This window comes from Hippocampus comes, unplaced genomic scaffold (assembly GCF_001891065.2).
Source record: "Hippocampus comes isolate QL1 unplaced genomic scaffold, H_comes_QL1_v1.1 scaffold10, whole genome shotgun sequence".
In the NCBI taxonomy this organism is placed as follows: Eukaryota; Metazoa; Chordata; class Actinopteri; order Syngnathiformes; family Syngnathidae; genus Hippocampus; species Hippocampus comes.
The window spans coordinates 787,644-815,606 of NW_017805001.1; the positions used below are offsets into that span (position 1 = coordinate 787,644).

The 27,963-nt window shown below is 44.7% G+C and overlaps 5 protein-coding genes and 1 long non-coding RNA gene across 21 annotated transcripts in view; 3 read left to right on the forward strand and 3 right to left on the reverse strand.

Annotated features, from left to right (window-relative positions):
* asic2 (acid-sensing (proton-gated) ion channel 2) overlaps positions 1 to 7,875 on the reverse strand; it is a 108,864-nt gene extending 100,989 nt beyond the window's left edge. The window contains exons 1-2 of the mRNA XM_019896568.1: positions 7,835 to 7,875; positions 6,476 to 7,101 (exon numbers count right to left, since the gene is read on the reverse strand). Coding sequence (XP_019752127.1) covers positions 6,476 to 7,045 — 570 coding nt within the window. The 5' untranslated portion in view covers positions 7,046 to 7,101; positions 7,835 to 7,875. The remainder of the gene's footprint in view (positions 1 to 6,475; positions 7,102 to 7,834) is intronic.
* A 1,767-nt stretch (positions 7,876 to 9,642) lies between these two features.
* On the reverse strand, positions 9,643 to 13,944 carry hrob (homologous recombination factor with OB-fold). Its single transcript, XM_019896499.1, has 10 exons — positions 13,491 to 13,944; positions 13,310 to 13,360; positions 11,781 to 13,016; positions 11,609 to 11,692; positions 11,162 to 11,293; positions 10,958 to 11,066; positions 10,770 to 10,855; positions 10,567 to 10,689; positions 10,355 to 10,487; positions 9,643 to 9,973 (listed from the first exon to the last, which is right to left on the reverse strand). Exons 1-10 carry the CDS (start codon positions 13,491 to 13,493, stop codon positions 9,921 to 9,923), a joined length of 2,010 nt encoding a protein of 669 aa, XP_019752058.1. The 5' UTR covers positions 13,494 to 13,944; the 3' UTR covers positions 9,643 to 9,920.
* asb16 (ankyrin repeat and SOCS box containing 16) lies at positions 13,621 to 17,520 on the forward strand. 8 transcript variants are annotated; one of them, XM_019896617.1, is made up of 7 exons: positions 14,231 to 14,584; positions 14,873 to 14,878; positions 14,968 to 15,321; positions 15,467 to 15,734; positions 16,068 to 16,476; positions 16,538 to 16,621; positions 16,926 to 17,520. In XM_019896617.1, the coding sequence occupies exons 3-7, from the start codon at positions 14,976 to 14,978 to the stop codon at positions 17,214 to 17,216; spliced, it is 1,398 nt and encodes a 465-aa protein (XP_019752176.1). In that variant the 5' UTR covers positions 14,231 to 14,584; positions 14,873 to 14,878; positions 14,968 to 14,975; the 3' UTR covers positions 17,217 to 17,520. The 8 variants fall into 8 exon arrangements, with proteins under 8 accessions (XP_019752202.1, XP_019752185.1, XP_019752176.1 ...); XM_019896643.1 differs by lacking the exons at positions 14,231 to 14,584; positions 14,873 to 14,878 and adding an exon at positions 13,621 to 13,642; XM_019896626.1 differs by lacking the exons at positions 14,231 to 14,584; positions 14,873 to 14,878 and adding an exon at positions 13,951 to 14,224.
* A 47-nt stretch (positions 17,521 to 17,567) lies between these two features.
* Positions 17,568 to 20,299, forward strand: tmub2 (transmembrane and ubiquitin-like domain containing 2). 2 transcript variants are annotated; one of them, XM_019896729.1, is made up of 3 exons: positions 17,568 to 17,676; positions 18,296 to 18,831; positions 19,372 to 20,299. In XM_019896729.1, exons 2-3 carry the CDS (start codon positions 18,305 to 18,307, stop codon positions 19,757 to 19,759), a joined length of 915 nt encoding a protein of 304 aa, XP_019752288.1. In that variant the 5' UTR covers positions 17,568 to 17,676; positions 18,296 to 18,304; the 3' UTR covers positions 19,760 to 20,299. The 2 variants fall into 2 exon arrangements, with proteins under 2 accessions (XP_019752288.1, XP_019752282.1); XM_019896723.1 differs by having other exon boundaries at positions 17,587 to 17,912.
* A 45-nt stretch (positions 20,300 to 20,344) lies between these two features.
* Positions 20,345 to 27,270, reverse strand: atxn7l3a (ataxin 7 like 3a). Of its 6 annotated transcripts, none has more exons than XM_019896682.1 (14): positions 26,406 to 26,607; positions 25,950 to 25,983; positions 25,434 to 25,542; positions 25,226 to 25,358; positions 24,649 to 24,820; positions 24,476 to 24,576; positions 24,362 to 24,384; positions 24,233 to 24,278; positions 23,997 to 24,034; positions 23,825 to 23,899; positions 23,628 to 23,671; positions 22,993 to 23,064; positions 22,354 to 22,502; positions 20,345 to 21,624 (listed from the first exon to the last, which is right to left on the reverse strand). In XM_019896682.1, exons 3-14 carry the CDS (start codon positions 25,482 to 25,484, stop codon positions 21,389 to 21,391), a joined length of 1,140 nt encoding a protein of 379 aa, XP_019752241.1. In that variant the 5' UTR covers positions 25,485 to 25,542; positions 25,950 to 25,983; positions 26,406 to 26,607; the 3' UTR covers positions 20,345 to 21,388. The 6 variants fall into 6 exon arrangements, with proteins under 6 accessions (XP_019752241.1, XP_019752259.1, XP_019752231.1 ...); XM_019896700.1 differs by having other exon boundaries at positions 25,935 to 25,983; XM_019896672.1 differs by lacking the exon at positions 26,406 to 26,607 and adding an exon at positions 27,160 to 27,270 and having other exon boundaries at positions 20,403 to 21,624.
* On the forward strand, positions 26,687 to 27,528 carry LOC109532092 (uncharacterized). Of its 3 annotated transcripts, XR_002171312.1 has the most exons (3): positions 26,713 to 26,869; positions 26,999 to 27,232; positions 27,322 to 27,528. It is a non-coding gene; the product is annotated as an uncharacterized LOC109532092 (long non-coding RNA). The 3 variants fall into 3 exon arrangements; XR_002171310.1 differs by having other exon boundaries at positions 26,687 to 27,232; XR_002171311.1 differs by having other exon boundaries at positions 26,750 to 27,218.
* The last annotated feature ends 435 nt before the right edge of the window (positions 27,529 to 27,963 follow it).

The following is a 27,963-nucleotide window of genomic DNA, read 5'->3' on the forward strand; positions in this document are numbered from 1 at the left end:
GCAACAGTGAGGACAAAGAATCACAATGAGAATTTTTTTTTTTTTTTTTCAAAATCGTTCAGCTCCAATGTACACCACTGTTGTGTACATTGTAACGTAGTGTCATGTGCCATCAGGGGCGCAAGTTTTTGGGTCAGGTTCTCAAAAGGAGCACTTGGTGACATCATCACCTTCCAGACCGAGTGACATTTGGACCGGTATATACAGTACTTGGCAATGAGAAACATTCAGAGGCACTCCATTCATGAGTCGAGTCAGCACATTGACAACATAAACAATACCCTTTCCCCGAGCACAGGGTGACAAGGTTAAAGCTTCATTTACTCAAGAAAAGGCGCTTTCTCTCCTTTTGCTGGCAAAAAGGAAGCGGTGGGATAAAGGAAAAAAGAAATCAATAGTTCTGCAGTCAAGTCTGTCATAAGGAGAAGGGAAGTCATTTCGGTCTGGCAGTTTTCGTCTCAGCGCTCGTCACAATGGCCGCCAAAGTGATCAACGGGATCGAGGAGGCGAGCGACACTCAACGCGAACAGACTTTTTGTGCCGAGAGCTGACGTGTCAATTCAGCGCTCTGACACGAGGCAGAAATTCCTTGACACTTTATTACAATAAAAAAAAAGGAGCTTATAACACTTGCTAAAATGCTGACGTGGAAGGCATCTGCTCGGAGAAGGGACGTTCGATTTGATGCCACTTTTTTTTTTAAGACCGCAACCAGTATAACTACTCAACGATACGAAGTAACCAATACCACTCGTCCTTTTGATACATCCAATTTCCAGTAAAATGACCTGACATTGGTTTAAAGACCTTTCATTTATTTCTGACAAAAGCCAACACAGTCACTCTCCAAAAGAGAATTTGTGTCTGAAATAACTCAACTGTATTTATATAAATAAAACAAACAATTAAGCTTATCAATGCACTGAATGATAACAACTTTCTATTTTCATCAGTCAATGAAAGCTTGTAAAAGAACAAAATTACTACATGCGTGAAATACATTAATGGAGAAAGTAATCATACCACCCTGAGTTAGAAAAATAAAGGCACGACGTTGCACACAGTGCACTAATTATGTCCTCTCAACATTATTATAAATCTTACAAATAGTGTGAAACGCTTTGAGTACCAAAGGTAGAAAAGCGTTCTACAAGTGACGGCCCATTTACCATTTAAATACACACATACACTTCAAGAAATTGCATCTTAATGGGCATGAAAAGATGGACAACACCCGTTTTGTGACTGACCCAGTAGTTCCTGAGATATAAGAATTCAAAAGAAGGTGGCCATGCCCCATTTTGTCAAAAATTGCCAAATTCGGTGGGCCATAACTCCCAAACATCTGCTCGGATTGACCTAAAATTTGAGATTTAGGGTTGTGCCATCACTATCAACAATTACACCACCATTAAAATCAATATATGCTTGGTTATCGCCAACTGGGTGATTTGGCATGAAAAGATGGCTCGTATCTCAAAAAGTCATTAGTTGGATCACTTGTATCCCCTGATGCCACTGTTTATTTATTTATTTATTTTTTTAAAGGGGGGCTAACTAAAATTATTATTCAAAGACATGTGTACAGACATAGTGGACACCATCAACTATTTATTTTTAGATGTTACTGTCAAAGGAACGGTCGGCTAAAAGCATTCCCGTGTATTCCGGCGTGGAGGAACGACGACCCTGCGTTCTTGTCACGGTCTCACCTTTCATTTATCTGCATGTTCAGGCTGCACGCTGGTCAGATGTAATTTTCGAGCGAGAGTGTAGCAGATGTGATTTTATAAGCACACAGCGGCGCCGTACAAATGGGCTTCCGTTAAAAGAGTAGGTGATAAAAAGGGAGGCTCATACAGATTTTTTTTTTTTTAGTCCTTGTAGGCTCCCATCATGCAACGCAGACATAAAACATGCTGTTAAATAAGACTGGGTTTACGAGAGACCACACTGTCATACTGTCCTGGCAAGAAACAAACAAACCCCGCTGATGAGTCGGCATTTTTGAATTTTTTTTAGCCAACTCATTGGAAATCTTGTGGTTATATTCTTAACTGGCTGAGGGAATCAATGGCAAATTGCCAGAGGGAGCCCGACCGATACATAATATTTTGTGGAAATGAAAATTTGATTGCAATTTTATGACTTCCAAGTGATTACAGTCATCGTCCATCATATCCCACAGAAAACCTTAATTTTCATTTGCAGCGCGACGTGCATTCAGGGTTAGCTACAGCATCCGTTGAAAAGTACTTTGTTTATATTTGAATCCACTGCAATGATGTGCGTATGATCAAGTAGCACTTGTTTCAAGTTTTGAGCTACCAAAACATCGATGCCAATATCAATTAGCCTGTCAATGTCGTTTTTGCATCATATGTTAGCATTAAGCTAGTGTACATTTGCTCATACAGATTGGTTGAACATTTTGGTGTTTAAAACATTCAACTTTGAGTCTCTGTTGTTTATGCCAGTTTTAGAGGAAATTTGATCTGGAACTGAAACTTGACACACAATGTGTATCAGTTAATATCAGTTTAAAGCGTGTGGGAATGGCAAAACATTCTAAGGTCTCTCTGTATTGCACACCTTTCTCATGGGTGGGTGTGGAAAATAACTCCCATGACCGGAGGTCACTGTAGTATATAAGCTGAGAGCACAGGTCCTAATAATGTTAGCCACAGCGCGCGAGATCCAAGCAAACCGCTCTCTGAATAATGGATGACAACGATGACGGTGAAATCAGCTGAAGAGAGCAAACGCAGGGAATGTTGGAAGCCAGAAATATCTCATTTCGCTCTGGCCTTGTCGCGGTAACAAGGAACATGAGTCTGCCCAGCAAAAAAAAAAAAAAAAAAAGTGTGCAAAGAGGGTGTCAGAATAAACATGAAGCACGCTAGGAAAGACACGTGCGCACAACCAAATTGATAAATTTGGCTGGCCTTTCAAACATCAACAGAGGCTTCAAGAGGTACATTAAGGCTCAATCTGCTGCAATACTTCAAATTAACGATGGGCTTAAAGGTGCAATGATTAATAACTAAATGACTATCAATTACAACAACCTATTTGTTATTTAATAGTTATAGATTAAACTGTCTATTTTCTTTCCATAAATAGATCATGATTCAGTGACTGATTTGGTCCCTAACGTGAGAAAATGGGCAAGTCCTTGATCAGGACTTGTGCGCAGAATAGTAACGACGTGAACGTGAAGGTGAAAGATGATTTCTCTGATGTTTTCACCATTTACAAGAGATATCAAAGGTGGTCATTTTTTTCCACCAGCATTACAAGACCATAGAAGGCTGAAGTGTCATTGTCTTGAACACACATAACTGACACCTAATGGAACTCACGAGTCTGAAAGGGGGTTGCTGTTGATGTATTCATCAAAAATCAAAGACACACGCACACACACACACACACACACACACACACACACACACACACACACACACAGGTTTTTAAAAGGCCATTGCTTTGATATTAGTGTTGTTCTGAGCAGCTCCTTCGCCTGCATGAATGTCAGCCAACATCCACAGAACCATTACCTCATCCACGGCGTGTGTGTGTGTGTGTGTGTGTGTGTGTATGCCCGCACGCACGCTTTTGGAACCTGTCCACTAAGCAGTCAATAAATAAAAGCAATAAAAGTATGAGATATGGATCCAGACAAAACCACAGGCCAAATCGATGCGGTCTCTGGTGTTCGCCACGATTGGCATCATCATCCACACGTCGCGTGTAGGCAAAGTTCCAGCCTCTCCTCCCCTAAGCACATTTAGTGGCACAGGTCTCAGATGTGGCATCTTCTGCCAAGATGTAAGAAACTGTTTAACGCCAACGCCATAGACAGATGGGAGCGTACTCATCTCGGGCTAAGGTGATCGGAAGAGAAAAGTGCGGAAGATGTAAACCAGTCCACATCCGTAACAAATGAGCAAGCAGCTAATTTGTAAAAGATTTGTCCACCCCTAAATTAAACAAGCCCTTAGGGGACAGTACCCCGAGGTCGCCAAGGCGCGCACACCAATACGAGCAGGACAATGTTCATTGAATTGAGGCAAAGAAAAATGTGGCAAAAACGATTTAATTCTATATGTTCTATTTCATTGATGTATGTTTTTATAAAGCACAACATTGGAGTGTCTTTTTCCGTCCTGAAAAAAAACTGGCGGGGGAGGCTGGAACACATTAATGGCATCTCCACTCATTTTAATAGAGAAAGATGATTTGAGATACATGCGTTTAAATTTACGGGCCCAGAAAGAGAGAGAATTAAACTTGTATGTCAAGGTGCCATTGTATTTTAGCGTTTTCTCTCATTCACTGCTAATACTTAACTGTTAACTCCATCCGAATTCCCACTGTGTTCCTTTTTTTCATCAACTTGCCTGTTGAAATACAAAACTCCATGCAGCTGACCTCATAGAGCATCTTTTCGACTGACAATTCACATGACATAGAAGGGCTTGTTTACTCGTGGTGCCATCGGAGAAAATTTGACTCTTGCAACCCAGAAGTCACGAGAAATTGTCACATTCGTTCGAAATGTGCGAGGTGGCTATTGTCATGAATAACTGATGAAGGCAATTCACATTACAGGAACCGTATAAGAATTCAAAAGGCAGGCTAAATATAATGTGCATGTTTTGATCGCTATGCGAGGTGACGCTCACGCGCTGCATGTGTGCAAACTAGGGGGAAGAAAAAAACCTGAAATAAAAATCACGACACCCATGACAGACGCCTCCTTCTAGCTCTGCTGTTTTTTTTTAGCATCCACGGGGAGGTGAAGGTACATCGCTACGGTAAAGCGAGGTGACAAGCCAGGAACAGCTGCAGCAACAGGCGGCGAGACAGAACGAGGCCTTCCCATGGCCTCACTTGTCAACGCGATTACGAAGAGAGTTTCCAACGCGGCCCACGACATCCACGATGGCCGCTAAGGGGAGACAAGCAGCGACTCGCCGGGCTACGCAGGCTAACTGCGACAGAAGAGGGCAAGCCAAGTGTCACAAAGTATCAAAGATGAATAAACTGGATTCAACCTGCAGTTTCGAAATGGCCTCCAGGGGGTGCAATCAATGCTTTTTTTTAAAAAAATCTAAATACAAAAAATAAAAAAAACTATTGACATAAAAATAAACTAAACACTTTTTGGCAGCAAAAAATACCAGTTGCACTTTTTACAGTGTAACGGAACCAGAGCGCCAAGGCCAAAGCATATCACCAGCCTCGACATCCACTAGCCAGAGGCTGAGCCGCAAAGTTTGTTTCCAATGTAGACGCATGCTGAGAGTGCAAACTTCACCAGAACAGGCCACCAAGTCTAAACAAGTCATGGAATGCTGAAATGGAGGATGTAAAGTACAGTGAACTCTTGCGATTCAAAGCCACAAAGACCTGCCGGAAATAGCAAATATCAGCAAATAATTGACAACCCGCAATTGTTTGTAAATGCCTATACTAATTATTTAAACTCGAAATATACGGAAAATGAAATTATACATTTCTAAATAAAATAATTTCAAACTTATTTTACAATACCGTTGAAAATGAAGGGCTTCCAGATTATTTGATTTAAAAAAAAAAAAGATGCTGGCGTGTATGTCACCTTGGCAACGTACAAAAGTACCAATTACTACATTCCTACTGTATTACCCAGCACTTTGGCAGCAGCTTGTAGCATTTCAGGTGTTGCAGAAAGAGCACAAACATACAAAGATGGCTGCAATTTTTTTTAGCAACTAGGTGAGATTAGGGTGCACAGATTGGGGGGAAGAGGAAAGAAAAATACGAAACGGTGACCCTTGAAAATAAGGTGTTCACTGCACCCTATCTTGAAGCATGACCTTAGGTTACCCAATTCTAACTTGGCCCCTGCCTCACCTGGTCATGAAGTTCTGTCGAAACTCACAGAGCAGTTTCGGTAAACAAGCACAACTGGCAGACAAAACAGCTATGAAACCTTCTCAGCGGAGGTAGAACTTGGGAAGCGAAAAGGATTTCAGTGAGGTGATGACATCCACTAGCCAGAGGCTGAGCCATTTCTATAGTTGACGGAGTGGACGTGTAACTAAGGCGAAGCAATTACACCTGCTGTCTGAAAACATGCAATGTAACAGAACCGGGCCACCGATGCTAAACAATTTGCAGACCGCCTTTCAAGCATTTTCGACTGAGAGTTGAGGAAAAAGGTTTTCAGAAGAAGTGCCAGTTAATCGGAGGAGGCAACAAGTGGGTGTTGACTTTGTTCCGGCATGAAGTTTCAGTTTGGCAGAACGCGCAAGACGAGACAAATGAACCCTGAAGTCCGGGGTGGACGGCAAGAGAACATGGTGCGAGGACAAAGCCCAGGAGGCAAAACCGTGGGAGGAAAAGATCAGCTTGTAGTCTAAGGAGAACACAATGAAGTGACTAATCTGCGAACCCGGCTGACATTTTCGTTGAAGAAGAGCCTACTCACCGTCTGGAAGTCTCGGTGGCTGCACTCCTGGCCTTGGTAGCGGCAGTAGAGCATCATCTCCTGCAGGTCGTGTCCGACGCGCTCCACAAACTCGCGCATGCTGAAAGTCTTGGGTTTGTATGCCGTGAAGTTGGCGCGCTCCCGTAGGAAATCCAGCACGTCGGGCTCGGCCAGGTGCGGCTGAGAGACGTTCAGGTGCACGTCCAGAAGCGCCAGCAGCTCGCCGGCGTGATAGAGGTCGTTGCGCGTCAGCCGCCCGAAGCGGTAGACGTTCAGGTTGCACAGGGTGACGGCGGGGAAAACCAGGCTGCCCGACACCACGGCGTCCACGCTGGTCACGTGCGGGAAGGACAGGAAGTAGGCCAGACGCTCAGCGCTCTCCAGCGCCAGCAGGGCCATGCAGGTCAACAGGGCCGCCGCCCACAGGAGGCGCCGCGCCGTTCCACCGCCATTCGAGTAGGGGAAGACGAAGCGCAGGCCGTGCAGGGTGCTGCTGAACGCGAAGGCTCGCCAGGAGCCGGGACGCAGGCTGGAGCTCTCCCGGCTGCCGCAGCTCTCCTTCAGGTCCATCGTCCGCGGGGGCTCCGTCACCTTGGGAAGACCGCTCTTCCCCGACCCTCCCGCACCTGTGCCCAAAACACAGGTGAGGTCACATTTAGAATATACAGCAGTGTTGATGGAATGCCGTCAAGAAATTACATTTTATTTTATTTTTATTACAAATGAATACATTTTGGGAACATTGTAGATTTAAAAAAAAAAAAGAAAAAAATAGCAATACCGTCGAGTGCTAAATAAACAAAATTGAATTGTGTAAAAGTGTTACACAACTCAACAAGCACATTAAATATTTTTAAAACGTACAATTAGAAAAATGTCAATTACATTTTAATTTTAACTTAATCTTGTCATACATTAAAACTGAATAAAATTAAATATTTGCAAAAAATCAAACATATAAAATAAAAGTTTTAATACAGTTGGACAAAATAAACAAAAACTATTAAAGTAACTCAATAAGTAAAATGTAAAACAACATTAAAAAGAAATAAAAAAAAACTAAATATGAAACCAATGTAAAACTAAATAAAAAAATCCAATGACAAATAAACCCTCTTAAAAAAAAGAAAGAGAAAGAAAAAATGAAAGAATACTTAATTAGCGAACATTTTTAAACTGAAACATGACAGCAATCATCCTCTTCCTATCCCATCCTGTACGTACACACTTCCACACTCTCACCAAATTTCCATAGTGAAAGGAGTAAAACAGACACTCTGGCATGCAATCTCACATGCACACATCACATGTATGTCCAAGCGTGCCGGATTCTCCATGCGCTCAGCTGACGGCCAGCACCTTTCGTCTTCAGCCTAGTGAGGAGACATCCGGCGTGAGAGGGTGAGCCGTGAATGATCAAAGCCACTGTTTAGTCCGAGGAGACATCCGGCGTGAGTGTGTGAGAGGAGAGGACGGGTGAGCCGTGAATGATCAAAGCCACTGTTTAGTCGCGAGCGCCCATTCAAACTCCTCCTGGCGTCCTCCGTCCGGCTACATCCGCTCGCCCGCTTCTTTCCTGCTCATCTGTGGCGGCGCCTGACAACGGCGGAGAAAGAGAGAGAGAGAGAGAGAATGAGAGAAAAGGGAGAGGGGGGTGAGGGGGAGCAGTGGTTCGTTCCCTCCCCTCTCTCACACTTGCACATCCCGTCACCTCAGATAGACACAAGCGGACGGACGGGAAGCAGGAACATGGCCAAAACGCAGACTGACGGACGAATGGATGGATGGATGGTAGGGGTTTCAATGAGGGAGGGGGGGCGTATTTGGTGATGGTGGTGTCATGGGAAGTGAAGCGTGATGTTGGGAAGGAGGGAGCGGGACCAAAAAGGAAACTTAGGGGGAGTGGGGGTGGTGGATCGGAGAGAAGCGAGGTCAGAGATAGCACGCCATCACTGGGACACAGGGGATATGAGGCAGGCATCCTGGTTGTGAGTCTTAATATGGAAGATGAGGGCAGGAGGGCATGGAGAGGCAGGATAATAAAACGTGTGTGTGGGGGGGGGGGCATTTTGGCGTTTTATAGCATTTTCAAAACCATTAAGTCCGTCATTCATGACGTAACTGAAGTCCAAAGATCGCTGGAAGTTATATGTACATGTTTGAGTTGTTTACATAGGTATGTCCACAGTTTAAAACTATCATTGGACTCCAAAATAAAAACAATTTAAATTGTTTTTAACAAGACCGGTATAACACTGACAGTGGGTTTTGTTCGCTATGAATCACGACGCCAAGTTCGTGGAGAGTGTCAATCAAATGTGTGGCGATTTCAAACTACAAATGAAAATATATCACTGAGGAAAAGGCAGGAAACATAAAATATTCATCGCTTCACGGAACAGAAGAAGTGATTATGAGGATTACCAAGGCGTAAGAAAGAAAAAAGTTGCACTTTTATTCCCGCTAACAAGGCGAGCAGCGTTCAAGGTTCACCTACTTTTCGGCAGGGGGAATTTGGCGGCCTTGGCGTCACATTAAACCTCATTCTGAAGCGACTTCTTGTGCTGTAGTTGATGATGAGATGTTTCTAGTGCGCGTTTGCTCCACTTTACCAACTTTTTAGTAAGTATAACACTTCCGCGTGGTTTCCTCCGACCTCCAGTTTGACATGACTGATAATTCACTGTTTTGAGTTGCCACGACGCATTTTAGTAACGTCATTTTGGAATCCGCGACTAATTTTCTCAACAACCAATCACTACTGAGTTCTTTCAATTTGCAGAAAAATGGGAGGGTGTTAAATTGTTTATTTAGCTGCAGTATTGAACAAAGGATAGTCTACTCTCGTCCACTCTTGGATAAGGTTAACTAAGTTTCTTTATGTAAAATCAATCCACTTTCCCGTGATTGCATTAACTGGCATGCGACCGTGATGCTAATAAAGAATAAGAAAAATAAAGATACACCACTGTGACGTTTTTTTTTTGGCACAGCCCACAAATTCCTGAACGACCAACTACATCCTATCTAAAAATATCAGCTTTCTACTTCGGTATTAGCTTCACAAATGTATATTTGCAACTGAGTGACAATATATGCAACTTATTGGAGTAACCCGAACTTGTAGATTCCCCCAGGAACTCTGCATAACCCTGCATAAAGAGTAATGACAATTGAAGACTGCATTTTAATGGATTGTGAAGCATCATCATCCATCTGCCCAAGTGGCAGAGGATACGTTGTGGAAGTTTAAAGGCAAATTATTATTATTATTCCTGTGCATATGATAATAAAACAATGTCACAAAATTTGCAATGTATTTTTCTTTACTAACGTCAACAGAGAGAGCCACTTGGGATACCTTTCAACAACAAAAATGCACATTTTGACATGTTGGGAACATTATAAAGATGATATTGGGGTCAGTGTTGATGCATCAGTTCCCTCAAAGACTGTAGGTGTCCTCGGGGAGCGCCACCAAGAACTCATCCAGGTCATCTGTAACGAAAAAGACAAGCAATGGTCATGTGCTGAAGATAATGTGAGCCCTGGTCACGTGGAGATCCTGCAAGATGACAGAAAAAGTCAGCATGAACGAGATGAAATAAATCATGAGAAAATAACAAATCTCTATATAGCAGGCTCCTAAAATATAAATTCAGCTAAAAATAAAATACAAATACACAGCTTACAGACAGCGCATGCCAAGGACACCCCAAAATGTACAATTTCAATTTTTTTTTTTAATTTTCAATGAAATGAAATACAACTAGAATAACATTGTGATAAACACAACAAAAAAAAAGAATTATTAGTTTTAATTAACAAAACAAGATGAACATTTCCACACTAATACACATAAAATGGCAGTGAACCCACCCGCATCCCAGCATGGAGTCTGCAGGCTTCCATCTTTACATTCGGTCCTGTTATCATTACCATCATCGTCATCGTCAAACACCAGCTGCATGCAGGACGCAGGCTTGACGGCAGGTGACGGCGGTGTCGGCTCCTACGTGGAAGGATTTTTTTTTTTAATACTCAGAGGGGCAGACGGCTTGCCGATTTAGATTTTGGCGGGTGTCACCCACCAAAAGCAACGGTGGGAGCTGCCCCGACGTGTGGGAGACTCCATCTGGCGAATAGATCCTAAGGAGATTGTTGGGCGTCACGTTGAGGTAGTGGTTGCGATGGGAGGGGGAGAACACGCCCACCTAGAAGGAAACGCCACACTTGCTATAAAATAAAAAGATCCTGGTGACACATTTTTAAATCAAAAATGGTGTTTGCTCACTTGTTTGAGCAGCAGCACAGCGCCAACTTTGAGTTCCCCCAAGCGCTCCTCCAGGAGGCGCCGATGCACTGTGCCCTGAATCTCACCTTTCATCAAAAACCATAGACATGTAACCCACTGAACAGGTGTATGAGTAAACCTGTGCGTTTTCCTTACAGATAATATTGCGAAACTGTCCGCATACTTGCCTGTAGGATCTCTGAACACGGCCTTCGCATCAGTGTGTGTGTGGTTGATACTCTTGAGCATCACGGCCATGTTTGGCACTTTGTTTTTGTTCAGCTGCTTCAAAGCTGCCTGCCACGGCAATAAAACAAGACCCCCCCCACCCCCTAAAAATGACACTTTTGTTCAAAAGATGGAAGTGAAAATAAGGCAGTGAAGCAAGAGACCTTGCGAAGCACCATGACCACGCTGAAGGAGCGCAGGAAGCACGCCGGGTTTCGCTCGTCCAATCCCATCTCAGCCTTCATCGCCGCCCAAGGGCCACCTAATTCTTCTTCCTCAGCCTGAGAGCTGGAAACCTGGACAGAATCCATCCATTATCTACAGTGCTTGTCCTCATATGGGTGCCGGGTGAGTTTGCACAGCTGACATTGGAATGGTCATGGGCAATGTGTGGGGGGAAAAAAAAAAAGAAAAAAAAACGACAACTAGAATGGGCACCAATAAATGAAAGGGCAAATATGACCACATGAGTAGCATGCGGGCCTGTTCTACAAATAGCTCACTAGTGATGAGACATAGTTATTTTCTAGGAATGTTGTAGAAGTGATCATTTGGGACACAAACCAACTCTATTCGCCCTTTCAATCAAGTGTATACTGTGCGGGTATTACCTGGTTTGGAAGACGAGCCACCACACCGTGGGCGGGAGTCTGGGGAACAGACACCACAATCTCATCCAGACTGTGACTGTGTGGCTGGAAAAAAAAAGAACAAACTCACTAAATGTCGTCATTTTGACAGGAAAGCAATCGACAATGGACGACGTCAACATTGGAGATTGACCTGCTGTGGGAGGAGCCCCGCCGGGCCCGGGAAACGCCGAGTTCTAGGCGGTCGAGGCTCTGAGCGAGGCCTCTTCCGCGATACCTTATTGGATGCAGAGACCAACTGCACCAGGTGATTGGTCAGCAGCGGAGTGCTGAGGGGGTGTGGACGAATGGTGAGCGAGGGGGAGGGCGATGTCGCAGGCACAGGCGCAACAGTCTCAAAGAGTCCGCAGGGTGGGCGAGAGGGGACCGGTGTGTTCCATGCTGCCTGCTGGGGCTTGCCGAGAGTCTTGGAAAGAGGGTTGGGTGCCGGCCGGGAGGTGGTGACCGGGTGAGGGGCTGTCGAGGTTGGCACTCTTAGGCTTCCTCCAGCTGTGGGGTGGCACAGCGTTTTGGCCGGTACAGAGGCTCCCGCTAAACGTTCACACTCCTCCAAGTCTGCAAGGTCCAAGTCCCAATCGTCAAAGTCATCCTGGGTGGTGGCATTGGTGGTGGGCCTCTGCAGGGTCCCAAAGTGCGGTTCAGTGACATCACCCGTGGGAGGCGGAATGGAGTGAGCTAATCGCTCTCCACTCGGCTGGAAGAGGCTAGTGAGGGAGCCTCTAGGGGCCGCAGGGGTGGCACCCAGCGGGCGTAATGCCACAACAGTGGTAGGGATGGAACTCTGCTGCCTGTTGCCTCTGTCCAAGTCCCACTCGCTGGACGGAAGGGAACAAGCTTGAGCGCCGGAGGAAAGCTTCCGCAAAGTCGGAGCAACCGTTTCCTGGTCCAGAAAGTGGAATGGCACACCGACGGCAAGCCTATCCTGTGCCCCCACATGGGGCTCAGGGAGGTCCAGAGGCGGGGTCGGATCAGGCCTCAGGGAATGAGCACCGGAGATAAGGTTATGGAAAGCAGCCTTGTTAACCTTATTAAAGGCAAGACGTGACGACTCCCCATTTGGCCGGAAGAGATTGGTGCCGGAATCTCTGGTGACATCATGGATGGCAGGGGGCAGACACGGTGGCAAAGGGGTGGAGGGCCTCGGCTGGGGCTCAGGAAATTCTGGCAGAAGAGGGCAAGCCCGAGTGCCAGAGGAAAGCTTCTGTAAAGTTGGAGCAACTGTTTTAGAGGTCCAGGTGGGACGCAGGAAAGCTGATCTATGGAGGAGGTTGGTACTGGAATCTTTATTGGAGGCCACACAAGCGACAGCTACGGGTTGGGAAGGCACAGTGGTTGGTGGTCTGACAGCCCAGTTTGTCGCCAGCAAGTCCTGAGCCATAAACAGAACTAGGGTCAACAACATTATCGAATGATGAAGTCTGACGGAAATAGTAAATATGCATTTTGATTGGGAAGTTTGGCAGTGACTGAGTTAGAGGGATACAGCACTGTGTAAAAAATGACATTTTAAGTAAAACTGTAGTATAAACCTGACACTAGCAAATTTGTAAAATAATAAGTGATAAAAGGACGTGGTTATGGTGGGGGTACTGTACATTTTTGTGACGTCACGTCATATTGCTTTTCAAAAAAAGTGATGGCATCAGGTGTGTGTTTCGCTACCTCGTCGTCAAAGTCGTCGCCAATGTTGAACAGACCACTCAGTTTGCAACTCTGTAAAAATCGAAAGACACCTTTCTGAAGCTCGCTTTGCACGTAAATACAAGATGACGATTTAGAGCGAAAAGGACGACATATTTACCACGTTACCGTGCAAGCTAACGTTCGCCCCGAAGTATCTTACCATTGCAAGCACTAAATGTCTCGACGAGTTGTTACATGTAGCAAATACGTTGAAGGCTATCCGGTGACGACAGATTTTATGAACGTTCTTTTCTTAAACAAATTATCCAGCGGGTAACTTGTCTTGCTGTGGTGGGTGAATTTGGAGAAACGGTGAGCCCGCGATTCACGTCAAACGTGATGACGTTGGCCGTATTCTGACAAAGAATGCGAACGTGTGTTTGATAGTTCCCCACCCATTCCCTATTTTTAAAAAGTTGGTAAAAATACACCCAAAAGAATTTTTGAGTCATTTTATATCAGATACAGGCCTCACGGAAAGCCATATTTTATGTGTATGCGTTTATGTATTATTTCGACAAGAAAATGACTGCTGGGACCTCATCAATCCCCATCAAATGGGGCGAGACTATTCACTTCCCGTCCACTGACAAAATCGGGAAACCTCATTGAAAACAAACCTCAATCGTATCCGTCTTTGGCGATAAAGCGAAATCAAGTAATTATGTAATTACAATAAGAAAGTGACAATGACCATCTCGCCAGATTGCTTGCTGTACAACGGTACATTTTGAATGTGAGAGTAGAGCGAGATAGTTCCCGTCGATCCGCGATTCAAAGTCGTTATACCTTTTGGCTAGTTATTTGGTGTAAGTTTGTTGTGAAAAATCAAAATTGTGCGTCATTTAGCATCTTCTTTAGCATCTTCTTTTGGTTCTGAGTCGAAATAACAAGGTATTCATTCCTGCCTAATTGCGAAAATGACGGAGACTCATGAAGCCGAAGAATATACAAGGAGCGATGGTTCCCCTACCGTCTTACGTCAAAGTTGGTAAAAAAAATAAAAATAAATAAATAAATAAATAAATACAAGCTAGTTGTAACATTTTATTTTGTAAGAATCAAGGTTGGGCGTTTTTGGTTGTCTTCCTCGAACGGTAAGGAACAATAACATGGTATTTACCCTCGTCTATTTAATATAAAGACACTTCGCCTCATTTGAGTTTCAGTAAGAATGCGGAAGTTAAGAGCAATAGTTGCCATCCCGTCTGCTGCAGGCTTTATTGTCTTCCTTTGGCTTTATGGAGAAATAAGGTAAACTAGACGCAAAAACAATAGATTATTAGATGTTGAAATAACACTATTCATTGTCATGTATTGGCTCTGTGGCGGTATCATGCGATTACTCTCAATACTGCCACCTTTTGAGTATTTTGAAAATGCACAGGTATCAGTTTACCCACATTCAGTTATCTATTAATAACTGGTTATGAGTTTGTCTTTGGCAACCCTCTACACCGCGGAATAAGTGTCACTGCACGATTGAGGGTGAAAAGGGGGAACTTTTAATGAGAGTTACTTACACTCTGTTTGCGACTCCAGTTGTGGGTGAGTCAAAACTTTTGGCAAGCATTTCTGGACCTGCTCAAACAAATAACAGAATATAGATTATATCGCCTTTTATTTGTGTGCTCCAGGAAGCGTCATGTCCAAGGACACATTTCCGTACACATCCACATCCACATCGCTGCGCTCCCTGAGGCTAGAGCAGGAGTTGCAGGACTGGGAGGAAGCGCGAAGGGCCCTGGCCCAGAGGCGAGCCCTGACCCGGGTCCCACTGCCAAGGGCCCCCAGCAGGCCTCCGCCGGGGCCTCTGCGCCTCCAGGAGGTGCGGGCCGCCCCACCTCAGGTCCGCTGCCGGGATGCCGCCATCCACAATACCTTCATGTGCGGTGACATGAAAGGTGTGTACGCCATCCTCAGGGACCCCGCCATGGTCAACGCCCTGATGGAGACGGTGCATGAGGAGATGGTGTGGGCCCCGGAGATGGGTACGTCCTTCAAGCTCAGGGCTGGCAAACTCATTTACTTTGCGGCAACGTGTGAAATTGTAACTGAAACCCATAAACAGCAGTACCTTCACTCACAAAGCAAAATGCCATAAACATGCTAACGAAACTAATGTTCCTCTGTCAGGCATGTGGACCATGAGCTGCAAGGTGAAGCAGACGTCCGCCTTGCGCCTCGCATCTCGCCATGGGCACGCTGCGTGCGTGGAGGAGCTCTTGTTCCGCGGGGCCGAGGTGAACGCAGACCCGGGAGGCAGCACGGCCCTCCACGATGCCTGCGCGGGAGGACACGCCGCCTGCGTCAAACTGTTGCTCGCCCATGGAGCAGACGCGCAACTGCTGTCAGCTGACGGAAATGCACCTCTTCACCTGTGCACCTTGCCGCTCTCATTACAGTAAGCTTGGGACACCATTTTTTGCTCTATGTTGTCTTTGAGGTTTTAAAAAAACACAGATGTTAGGTTGACTAAAACTAATGTTTACAGAATCACATTCGATTTGTCAAAGACTCCAAAGTATCTGAGGCTTACAAAAATAGAACTTTGGGTCACTGATGACTCTAAATTGTCCTTCATGTTTAAAGATATGTACCTACGTTTTGCTCTTGACAAAAAACAAAACAAAAAAAATGTTCGGTTCACACAATACTAATTTGCCTTCGATATTTTTCAAGCAAGGTATCATCTATGCAAAAGAGGTTTTACCTTGACATGAAAATCCGCCTGCAGGTGCGCTGAGCTGCTTCTGGACAGCGGCGCCGACGTGAATGTGAGGACAGCGGAGTCCAGGCTCACCCCGCTGCATGTGGCCGCCCTGAGGGGCCTGGAGGCCCACGTGGAGCTGCTGCTCTCCGTAGGTGCCGATGTGTTGGCCACCAACCTTGAGGGCGAGACGGCCCTCAACGCCGCCTGCGCCAGGGCCGAAAAGCCCTCGGAGGCAAGCCGCTACCAGGGCGTGGTGCGCAGGCTCCTGGATGCGGGTGCCGACCCGCGTACGGCGGGCAAGAAGCGACACACGCCGCTGCACAACGCTTGCGCCAACTGCTGCCCGGCCATCGTGGAGCTACTGCTGCTCTACGGAGCGCAGGCGGACGTCAGAAACTGCGCGGGGTACACGCCCTTGGAATGTCTGCTGCAGGTACGACAACAAAAATGCAAAACATCAAGACAATGAAATAAAATGCTGATTGTCCTTGAAGGTGCTTGAGGACTACTTGAACCAGCAACCTGAATCAGTGGTACGGACTCTCCTGAACCATGGAGCCAAAACTGTCCCACCAAAGGTTTGGAAAAGTGACAGTGTAGAGCCTTAAAAAAACTTTTGAGTGAACTCCAAAGACAGTTTTGAGTTTTTAAACGAAGCTAAACGTACATTTTTCTCGATCAAAGACAATTTCATCTTCAAAGAATTTGAATGTTTTTCAACATCAAGTAGTATTTAGTGTTTGACGATCCTGACATGTTAAATAGCAAGACAACGAATTCAACTAAAAAAACAACATCATTTCAATTGAGTTTTTGCTTTCCTCCATGGCTAACTCGAGGAGTTGATTAATGTTAAGATTGTGTTTACTTTTCTGTGCACAGATGTTGAGGCAGTGCGTCATCTCTCCCGCCACGTTGGAGGTGATCCTGAACTCGTACCCCATCGTTCCGCCATGCGACTGGATTGACGACTGCCCTCTCACGCAGGGACACCTGGATTTCTTCAAACTAGTGCGCGAACGGAGCGGTCATCCTCGCTCACTGCAGCATCTCTGCCGCTGCGCTTTGCGTCGTCAGTTGGGGTCGCTATGCCATTCACAAGTGAGTCGACTGGACGTCCCCAGCTCGGTCAAGGATTACCTGCTGCTGCATAATGACGGCACACTACACTGAATTTGGATTTGGACTTGTTTTCTTTGATTTGCTGTTTGTTGGTGAATTGATGCTTTTCATATCAATACAAAAAAATGTGTGTAATTTATAACCACATATACGGTGTGACAGAGCCCCATAAACCCTATCAGTGGTCCTGTTGGTGGTTCATGTAGCATATGATTTTTGGTAAATTTGGATGTACTCTCCACAAAAGCTTTTTTTTCCCTTTGTATTATTTTTTCTAACCTAAAACCCGTTATTTTGTTTTCGGACATTAAACTACACGAATGTAAAATAAATAAAGACAGAAAGATGAAATAATTAAGATTGTGGAAGAACACGAGCACGGGGTCAGGCTGCTGACGTCCCTCCTCTCTTCCGCCTGAGTGCGTCTCCTGTTTTGAGGAAGTAGCCGCTTGCTAGCTACTAGCATCGAGGAAGTTCGTCGGCTAACATGTTCTCATTGTACGCCTGATCGGTAAGGAATAATCCCGTCACCCATAATGAAGTTAAACGACGCCAAGCAAGTTGTAACGGCGATTGAACGCGAAAATGGAATCGCGAAAAGGGAGCCAAGAGCTGTTCCTCTTTATTTAGCTTGAGTTAGCTCGCGAGGCTAACGCCGCCTCTTGTTGTTGTCATGAATTGACACATTGACGGGAGTCACAACGTTACTCATTTGCTGGCTCACTAATCCGCGTTAAAACATTCAAGGTAAGTTTTTTCCCCTTTTCATTATGATAACGACTTGACCTGTTAAGTATGCAGTGCATTAATTGTGACGTCAACATGTTGGCCGTCTTGTGACGTGTCACGTACTTCCGGTTTTGATTTTTCCTCATTTCTGTGTTAACGCCTTATAATAAAAATGTTTTTGAAACAAAAAGTATATTGTCCCATGAAAGACGTGTGTGTGTGTGTGTGTATTTTACATTTATATATACACACACACACACACACATTTTTCTTAGTATGAGTGTTTTGTCATAACACATGGGGGAGTCCGACAATGACTTCAGCTTTGTTGCAAAACATCACAATGCTAAATTCTGGTTTTGAAAAGTGCGTATTTTGTGTCAAAAACACAATTTGTGCAGGTCAAGGGAATGGCAGTGTGTGCACTGACCATGCTGGATGGGATGGGTGGTGAGGCCACAGCGGCGGGTGGCGCCCTGCTGGTGGCCCTGGCGTTGGTGCTGGCCTGGCTCTCCACACACGTGGCAGAGCGCGGGGATCACATCCTGGGCACAATCCTGACGGCAGGCGCCCACGCCTCACTCATCGGCGTGAGCGGGGACGCGGGCGGCGACGTCCAGGTTGATGCTCCCGAGCAGACCGGCGCCGCCCCTCCCTCGCCGGAGAACAAGCCAGACGACGGTGAGGTGGATGAGGGGGCTCTGCCCGAGGACACTGATCTTTTGCTGGACATTCAGAGCAAAGCACCCCCGGGGGGAAGAATTCATGCTTCGGACGAGGAGGAAGACGAGGATTACGGCGAAGACGTAGAGAGAGAGCAGGGATGTAAAAAGGCGTTGTCAGCTGTGCCGTCCTTTTGTGTGCGACTCAAGTTTTTAAACGACACTGAAGAAGTGGCGGTCGTCAAGCCTCACCATACTGTGGACCAACTCAAAAGGTTCGGGCACACGTTTTGGCACAAAAACTACATGTTGCCATCAGGAGGAAACCTTTAAAGTTCAAAATATGGTCAATGTCAGATTTTTGTCAAATTGATATTGATCTGTCCCCATACCAGCTGTTATTTTTCCTCAGTATTAACCAATTTAAAGTGTTGAAAATAGAGTAGCTTGTGAATTGAACCCACCAAAATAAAGTTTACTGTAACATTTCCTCATGGTGCCACAAGATGACATCATAGTACTACTTTTACATTAGCGAGGGCTTTGGGCTGTCTAATAAGACTTTAAGGCCACTTCCACCCAGTTGCTTGGTACTAGAGGGCCACAAGGTGGCACTGCTTTTGCATTAGAAAGGGCTTTAGCGCCATCCTGCGGTGTTTCAGAAAGAGCACAAAAAAGCAAATAGGACAGTTTCCAAAAAAAAAGTTAGTGTTTAGCAAATGGAAAATCGATAGGGCAACACTTAAATGCTGTGTGTGTCTAATATATGTTCATATCGATGCTGAAATGTACCTTGTGAATTTCTCCCTGTTCAGTAAGTACTTCTCTGGGCGTGAGCATCAGATCAAGCTGATCTATCAAGGCCAACTCCTGCAGGACTCCAAGAGGACTCTGCTGTCCCTGAACGTGACTCACAACAGCGTCATCCACTGCCACGTCTCGCAGGCCCCGCAAGACGGCACCCCAGAAGCGGGGGCGGCGGGTTCCCCCCAGGGGGCGTCGGATGTCTCCGGGGGCCTGCGGGCGGCTGGTGTGGCCATCAGCACGGGCAGCCTGGTGGTGCCCGTGTTCGTGGTGATCCTGGCTGTGGTTTGGTACTTCCGCATCAACTACCGCCAGTTCTTCACCGCGCCCGCCACCATCTCCCTGGTGGGTGTCACCATCTTCTTCAGCTTCCTCATCTTTGGTATGCACAGCCGCTGAAGAAACTCATTAGCATGTGACACTTACGCGACCTCCACCAAGGCCCTGAAACTCCCATATTTGGATCATCCACATGCTGAAAACCAAAGAAAAAAAAAAAAAAGCAAGCAGTCCACCTACCTGCGTTTGACACGCTTTTCTCTCCAGCTGCGCCTTTCTCTGCCATAAAACATCACTGGGACTCAGTGGGACGCTTTTTGCCTAATCCTGCTAACACGCTAACAAATGGCAACAAAGACAAATCTCCTTGGAGGAGGTTAAAAAAAAACTGATCACAACTGAGCTTGATCACAAACTTTAGCTTGATCACAAAGTTTGTGATCAAGCTTTCTTTTCGGCTCTCCGATGTCTAAGGCTGTGTTTCCTTGTCAATTATTCACGCTGAACATTTTTTCTGTGGTGTGTAGAAATTAATTTAAAGGCGGAGATACTGTATTGTGATAGTAGACCTGGCCTGGTGTCTTTTGTGTACAATATTGTGTATTTAGTGTAAATAAAATGAATGAATGAAACAAATGAATCTGGCACTTAGGAGAACATTAAAAAAAATTGGGAGTCTTTCTCCAATTAAATGCATTGAAAAAAAAACTTCCCACTTTGTTTATTTACAAACATCAGTAACCAGGACAGCGCTGGTAAAATGTTTTTTTTTACATTTCTTGATATTTAGAGCTCACATCACAAAAAGATCACTTTACAAAACTTCACAGGACTATAAAAATATACACAATTAGATTTCAAATATGTGAGTTTACCGTGTCCATTACCACCATTACAGTTAAATGTGCAAATACAAAGTGTGTGTTTGTGTGTGTGTGTGTGTGTGTGTGTGAAAAGCACGCCATGTATGATACCATGTCACAAGTGACCATTTCGATCCTTTACATTAAAGAATTAGGTAATCATGATCTTGACAAAACTCAAAACATATGTCACAAGTATACAAAAGTAGCATGTTTCCCTAATAGTGATTATTGTGGAGCCATCACGTCAGTCATTTGGGGAATGGCGTCTTCTGGAAGAAGGCCTTAAACTTTTGGGGTATGCCTTGATTGGAACGAGGTGTATATTTTTTTGGTGGTGTGGCAGCTGTTAAGAGAGATGCTTGTCTTTTTCGATTTGTCTTGGGGTGCACCGTTTAATCTTTTGGGATTCGGCGTCTATGTTCTTGTTTGGAGGGAGGCTTCAGCTTTTTGGGGTACAGGGTCCAATGGAGGGAGGCGTCAATCTGTTCTATTTGGATTTGTCTTGGGTTACGGGGTGTTGGGATATGGCGCCAATTATTAAGGCATCGGTTTGTCTTTTGGGAATATGTTGGGGGCGTCAATGTGTCTGTCTTTTGGGGTACGGTAGAATTGGAGGGAGGCATTAATGTCTTTTGGGCTACGGTGTTTACTGGCAGGACAGAGTTAGACAGGCCACTATTTAAAGAAAATACCGTATACACCAGTCGCACTTCACCTGGAATACACACAGCAGTACAGAGCAGAGGAATGTGTGTGTGTGTGTGTGTGTGTGTGTGTGTGTGTGTGTGTGTGTGTGTGGTTTTTAGTGCACCTGAACACATCATCCCGACACTTTCTGTCAAGTTGGCGGAGAGACGACGGGGTGGAGGGGTGTCCTCTGGTGCTAGTTCAAGTCATCGTAGATACTGGAAATAGAAGGAGCAGGAAGTTTGGGGCGCTTTTTCTTGGCAGGCAAGCTAACGTTACTCTGCGAGACGCCGCCATTGCTGCCACTTGTTAGACTTCCGCTTGTTCCTTCGCCGCTGACTCCTCCTCCTCCTCCTCCTCCTGCCGTGCTGTTCAAAACCAGCGAGGTTCGCTTTTTCTTCTTGGGCCTGCGAGGGTCCGAATGGTTGGTGCCTGTGTGGAGAGATGGAGGGAATATGGAAAAATTAGATCCAAAGCAATCGGTGGTGCTTTATATGAACATCAGAGCAGTACAAAGTACAATGGCGAATGGAGGACAAAGGGGAAGCATACTTGAAGAGTCCTGCACATAAAATCTATAAAAATGGTGGGCAGAAAGCTAAATATCATAAAAATGGATGTTCACCGCCGCAAGTAGTCTAAACACGGCATTCTGATTATTTTTGCATTTGTGGAATAGGAATTGAACAGCGAAATCCACCTGTTTTTAATCTATCTCAGGGGGGAGGTCAATTAACAATAACTTCGCAGTTGCTCAGTGCTAAGGTAACGACCAATCATGTTTTCTGGGTTGGGTCATGTGACATTCACAGATGAGCCATGATTGGTTGTCAACTGATCCCTGGGTAACTGTGATGTCATTTCCAGTCAACAGCAAGTAGCAAAATGGCCGCCTTTGTAGATGGCGTATTTTGCCGCACAATTCATATTCCACAAACACAATATTAATCAGAAAGCTGCGTTTAGACTAGTGGAGGTGCATAAAACATTTGTGACTTGACTTTCCCTTTGAGTAAGTCAAATAAAAAATTTAAGCTAACAGGAAATAAATACATATAAAATTAAATACAAATATTAACAATTGACTACATAAATAAAAAATATAGAGAGTCAATAAACAAAAATTAAAAAGAATCTAAAAAGGCCTTAGTAGCAACTTACTGGCTCTGGATGAGGCAGAGTCAGTGGGTGAAATCTCCGGCGAGTCTTCCCACTGCAGGCGGCTGATGAGACTCTGGGCCCCGCTGCCGTCCCCTTGAAGCTCAAACATGTCAGCCTCCACCGTAGCGTCGGCGTCAGGTAGGGACGACCTGGTGGCCACGGAAAGTTCACACCAGGTCACTTCCTGTGTGGACTCACCCCCAAACTAGCAATTCCGATCTTTGGAAAATGGTTTCATTTTTAGGGTATCGTATCCTTTCATGGATCAGAACTTTGGTGGCATTTTCTTGCTTCAGAGAAATCACATGGTTGTTAACATTGAGGCGGCCATTTTGAGTTAGCAAGGCGTTGCAAGAGCAATGATTGTACAGAACTACAACACACACCCACACCCATACACACACTACTCCAACACACACACTTTGTGCCTCACACTAATATACACACACACACACACACAAGTACACACAATGGAACCCCTCCAGTGGTCATTCACAAGTCAAAGTGTCCTTAAAGCTGTTAAAAAAACCTGTCAGAAGCATTCATACATAAATCAAATACACATGGAAGAGATGGGAGTGGGGGGCGTTAAGGATGGGATTGAGGAAAGGGTTTGGGGGGCTATGGGGACACACTCACGCGGACGGCCCCAGGAGGAACACCCTGACGCTCCTCCTCTGCTCGTCCGTGTGCTGGGGACACCGCTGAGACCTGGTGGGCGGGACACAAGGTGGCGTTACACATCCCTGACCGACTTGACGCACCAGCCTGGATGCAGGGAGACCCTTTCACCGTAATTTGCTGTCTTTCACACAGAGATGAGTGAAAAGTGGTAAGCAAAAAGGGTGTTGATCAACTGTGCCTTCCAAACTGAACCCAGCTCGTCATCAGGTCATAATGACAGTATTAAAAAATAAGAAAAAAAAAAGGGATTTCTTTTGTTTTTAAATTGATTGCAGGATGCAGTGTCACTGTGCAAAAGTGGCTCTTCAGGCAGCCATTTTGCAGGGTCTCCGCATGAAAGTGACTGGTGACTGGTCACCTGCCAGAGGGCCTTGTGCGTGCAAGTCGATGGCTCGCCGGCCCTCCTGCCAACTTGTGTTCAACCTTCAGTCGGTCCCACCATTTAAAGCAGACGAAGATGAAAATGAAAGTCATCATGCACTTTCACTTTCATGTCAGCGCCGTATCAAGTGGAAAGAGGGGAAACCTCATAGGGTCAGACAGACATCATCACGTCACGGCAGCGTGCGTGTGTTCTGCGTGCTACATACCTGGTGCACATCTTCTTGGTGTGCTCAGAGATCACCCCACATTGCTGCACAAACACACACAACCTGAGCAAACCGAGTATCATTTCCACCGACCGGTACTTTTGTATCGCGGTGGAATTTTCCACCTGAATAAGCAATCCTTTGTCAGGGGACACCTTGTGCACGGCGAAGAAAGACAGTAACTACGGTTTTCTCACCGTGGTCAGAAGCGACCTGACTTCCTCGGGTCCCAGAGTTTCGTAACTGATGCCAGCATTGTTGTAGTTGTTGTACTGAAACAAGGCCAAAGACACAAAAGGGAGCTTATCGTCTCTGACGCAGTCCAGCGAACTTTTTAGTGTAGCCTGACTGATGGTGAATGGGGGTCACCTTGAAAGCTTCGGAAGTGACGCTGCTGCTCAAGTCACCTGAAACACAAAGCAAGGCTCACATACTTCATCTCGAAAATGCATTGCGTAAATAAAACTAAATGAAATATTTTCGCTAGCTGTCAGCGGTGATGGAGGACTGTTTTTTTTTTTAGCTCGTTGATCGGTCTCAAATATCCTGTTCTTGTAAAGCCTAATTCATTGATTGAAATAAAATAAAAAAGAATCATCCCTCACCATTTTTGTGCTTTAGAGATTTGGATCGTCGAGGTGAATTCTGATTCTGCACAGATGAAAAATCAGAGTTACAAGAGAGCACACAACATACCGGTCGTCGAGAATGCAAAGAAATAAAAGTGAAATGACCTTATCTGACTTTCTCTTCTTAGCTGCAATCAGAAGATAATAATCATTTAAAAAAAATAATCCTAACAAAGTTTGCTACATTGGGAATTTCTCTTTGATTTTCAGATTGCTCACATTTCTTCTCTGCACCGTACGACCAGTCGTTGTCATTCAGGTCATCATTATCTTCCTGGTCGCTCTCTGACTTGCTCACGTTGTTGTTGTTGCTGGCCAGTCTGAAATATGAAAAAAAATAAAAATAAAAATCACACAATATGATTTGGAGGCTCAATTCGCGTGGGGCTGACCTGCGGCTGGCGATCCGGCTGCTGTTGCGCCCCATGCCCAGGCACTTCTCCAAGTGCGGCGCAAAGCGGGACGCGGCGATCAACCGCTTGCAATTGGGACACTCGCACTCCTTGTTCTTCCACTGGTTGTACACCTGGCCGAAGATGTCCAGTCCTGGCTGATCTACAATCTCTGCAAAAACGACAGAGGGGGAGAACCAAGGCCTCCTGTTACGTGTGCCCCTTCGCTACCATTCGTTGTGTGTTGGGCTGAAACTCATCCTTGTTTTCATCACCGATTAATCTGTCCATTATTTTGTAGATCACTTGATGAATTGTATTTTTTAGAAAGCATGTTTTAATGTCCGTGCCTTTATTAAAAAATGTTATTTCAAATTGACAGCGCAGGAAATGCAGGAAAGTATCATTCAGTTACTGATTTGAATTTCGAAGATGAAAATTGAGGGCAGCACACAATGGAGCGCTCGCAGCCAAAGGAAGATTGTGGGCAGTTGCATTTCTTCCTTTGGTTGCTCACTGAAATAAATCTAAAAAAAAAAAAAGTACATCAACTGGGCAAAGGTGTGATGTTACCAACCGAATTCCTTGGCGCTCTCCGGGTCGGTGTCGTCTAGGAAGAAGTAGCCATGCTTGACAGCGCGATGCACCTCAAAGCAAAGGCCCAGGCAAGCATCCTCCACCAGCTCAGAGTAGATATCGTGGACCAAGGCCTAACACACACTACTGTTAAATTTCAAGAATGACAAATATATGTATGCACACACACAATGTAACACTGATTGTACCTCCAGCCTGGTGTTGTCTGGGCCTGAAAGGGCCATATCCTCCATTTTCATTTGAAAATCCCACTGATGAATCCCCTCGATGGCGTTGAAACAAAATGGTGCTGTGTACCTAGCATGTTGGCAGCAGGCACAATAACTATATTATTCACATTTAAGCTAAAAAAACATATTTATGGTAACAAATGTAAACACATAGCTCTCGCAATAACTCTGTATTTCTCACTGTCACCGTCAATCCAGCATCTATAAGGTGACAGTGCCATACTGGCCCAGGGCCATCGAGCCAACATTAATGTCGGACACTGGGTAACAACACAATAAATCAACGCACCGATTAAATTAACAGGCACATGAATGCCATTTTACTCATTTGCAAGCTTAAAAAAAACAACGCACATTTATCGTGAAAAAATCAACACACGTGTCACATTAATTCCAAAACAGTCATTTTAAACTCCAAAAACATGCTAGTAGTACGTAGATCACACAAGTCATTCTTACCTCCAAATTACTCACTTTAAAGCTTTTAAGTCGCTTTTCTCTCTTCATCCTGTCAATAAAAAAGAAAATAAGAGTTCTAAAGAAAGGGTCATTATGTTTACTGGTAGGCTTGGACATACACTATGAAACAGTCACAACCCCCCCACAAGTATGAGCATTTAAAAAGCGCGATATACAATACATCCTGATTTATATAGTGCTTTCACAAGAGCTGCAGCTGTTACAAAGCGCTTTACAAAACAGTTAACATAAAATAAAAGAAAAAATAAAATAAACACAACACATAACATAAAAACACAGACCGTCGTGCAATCTTAACCAATTTTCCCTCATAGACTTTGTTGTTTGAAGCAGTATAAAGCTATATAAATAAAGATGGAATACAAGGCAAATAAAATAATCACTCTGGCAAAATGATGCAAAACACTCTCAATCGATCAAAAAAAGGTTACGCTGAACCTGATACAGTACCTGTTGTCAGTTTTTTTGAGGGGAAGAATATGGCTCTGAAGTTGAGCGAAATTTGTTTACTTGGATTTTTGAGCCTCAGTGTCAGTGAAACTAATCATCCAAGAGAAACTATATTGCGGAGAATGTTTGAGCTGACACCGGAGATAGAGGCAGAAGTAGCAGAAGTCTTATCTGAGCTCAACCACTCTTCAAGTTTGCTATTCAATTTCGACAAGATAATTATACTTGAGCTACACCCCGGCGTCACTCCGATGATGAAGATGATGAGGAAGACCTATCAACTGGTTTATCTTCGTAGTATATTTCAAACATTCTGTGGGGAGATTTTCAGATATTTGATGAAGTGACACGGAGTGATGCCAAACAGAACACCAACAATAAAAAAATAGTGTTCACTTTTGGTGTGGCCGTCATTGCAATATACGTTTATTATTGTGGATGTAAAAATAAACACCAAAGAACAGGTAACCGAATTGAAATAATTTTGTGCGACACTATTACGTGCGGGCTGTTTGTGTCTTTTGTACCGTCATTGTTTTTCTTTTTCGATTACGACGGAAGAGCGTATACTGAACATTACAAATAACCAAAAGGTTGACTCGAGCATGAGCTACCTAGCTGGCTAGTGGCTAGCAACCGCCGAACCGTGAAGCGCGTGCCACAGCTAGAAATGGGGGTGCGCGCGCATCATCATCATCATCAGCGGCAAGACCATCATCATCAGCAGCACCATAAGATTTTGCTTTCCTTTTACCTCGTCGTCACGGAAGGGACCCGTTCCGCCTAGGCGAGAGGCGACTCGGCATGACCTGCGTCAGTCAACGCGAGTAATCTTTTTCGACGTCCATATTGGTCAAGTCTCGGGAAAAAATATCAAAGGTGTATCTCTCTTGTTGATATTGTTTGCTTTTCGCAGGTATTGACGAAACAAACAAACGATCGTCTTCTGCAGCTTGACAGTCGGAAAGCGGCCATGCAGCAGCACTCCGCCAATCACAGCGCGAGATAACACGGCACTTCCGTGTACGTCATGTAACGTTTATATTACGTAAGTGAGGATGGTGCAAACTACGGAAGTTCGACAAAGATAAACATTCTTTTTAAGCATGTTGTACGGTGTTTTTTTTTGAATGGTTTTCATTTATCTCATTGGCAATAATACAAGTGTCGCATGATTTTTAAATTGTTATTGGCCACATAAATACATTTAACCTTATGTATCAATTAATCAACTTTATTTTCAGAGCACTTGAAAACAACGCGTTGTTACAGCTGTAGTTTTTTTGAAAGCTCTATATAAATATTTATTGTATACCATTGCTGTAAGTGCTGTATGTGGAATAATATTCATACAGTAACAGACAATTGAAAGAATAAATTGTATATTAACGTCACAACAACTTCGTCGAGGTCAGACATCGTGCTTACGTCAGTATCTGCAAGACAGGTGCCATTGATAGAAATGATAGTTCCTTGTGAGGATCCCAAAGAGCAGTCTTCTCAAAACATGATTGACGATTACTCTCATTCGCAAAAGACAATCAATTGTTCAAGATTG

Excerpts from the sequence above, each read along its gene's own strand:
- hrob (XM_019896499.1), bottom strand. Across the intron at positions 11,693-11,780 it reads CGGGGCTCCTCCCACAGCAG|CCACACAGTCACAGTCTGGA; the intron begins GTCAATCTCCAA and ends TTTTTTTTCCAG. Across the intron at positions 11,294-11,608 it reads TGGCTCGTCTTCCAAACCAG|GTTTCCAGCTCTCAGGCTGA; the intron begins GTAATACCCGCA and ends GATTCTGTCCAG.
- tmub2 (XM_019896729.1), top strand. The coding sequence starts at position 18,305 with ATGGCAGTGTGTGCACTGACCATGCTGGATGGGATGGGTGGTGAGGCC. Across the intron at positions 18,832-19,371 it reads ACTGTGGACCAACTCAAAAG|TAAGTACTTCTCTGGGCGTG; the intron begins GTTCGGGCACAC and ends CTCCCTGTTCAG.
- asb16 (XM_019896593.1), top strand. The coding sequence starts at position 14,839 with ATGAGAGTTACTTACACTCTGTTTGCGACTCCAGTTGTGG. Across the intron at positions 14,879-14,967 it reads GTTTGCGACTCCAGTTGTGG|GAAGCGTCATGTCCAAGGAC; the intron begins GTGAGTCAAAAC and ends TGTGTGCTCCAG. Across the intron at positions 15,322-15,466 it reads GGTGTGGGCCCCGGAGATGG|GCATGTGGACCATGAGCTGC; the intron begins GTACGTCCTTCA and ends TTCCTCTGTCAG.
- atxn7l3a (XM_019896682.1), bottom strand. The coding sequence starts at position 25,484 with ATGAAAATGGAGGATATGGCCCTTTCAGGCCCAGACAACACCAGGCTG. Across the intron at positions 25,359-25,433 it reads CAGACAACACCAGGCTGGAG|GCCTTGGTCCACGATATCTA; the intron begins GTACAATCAGTG and ends AGTGTGTGTTAG. Across the intron at positions 24,279-24,361 it reads AGAAGAGAAAGTCAGATAAG|AATCAGAATTCACCTCGACG; the intron begins GTCATTTCACTT and ends TCATCTGTGCAG.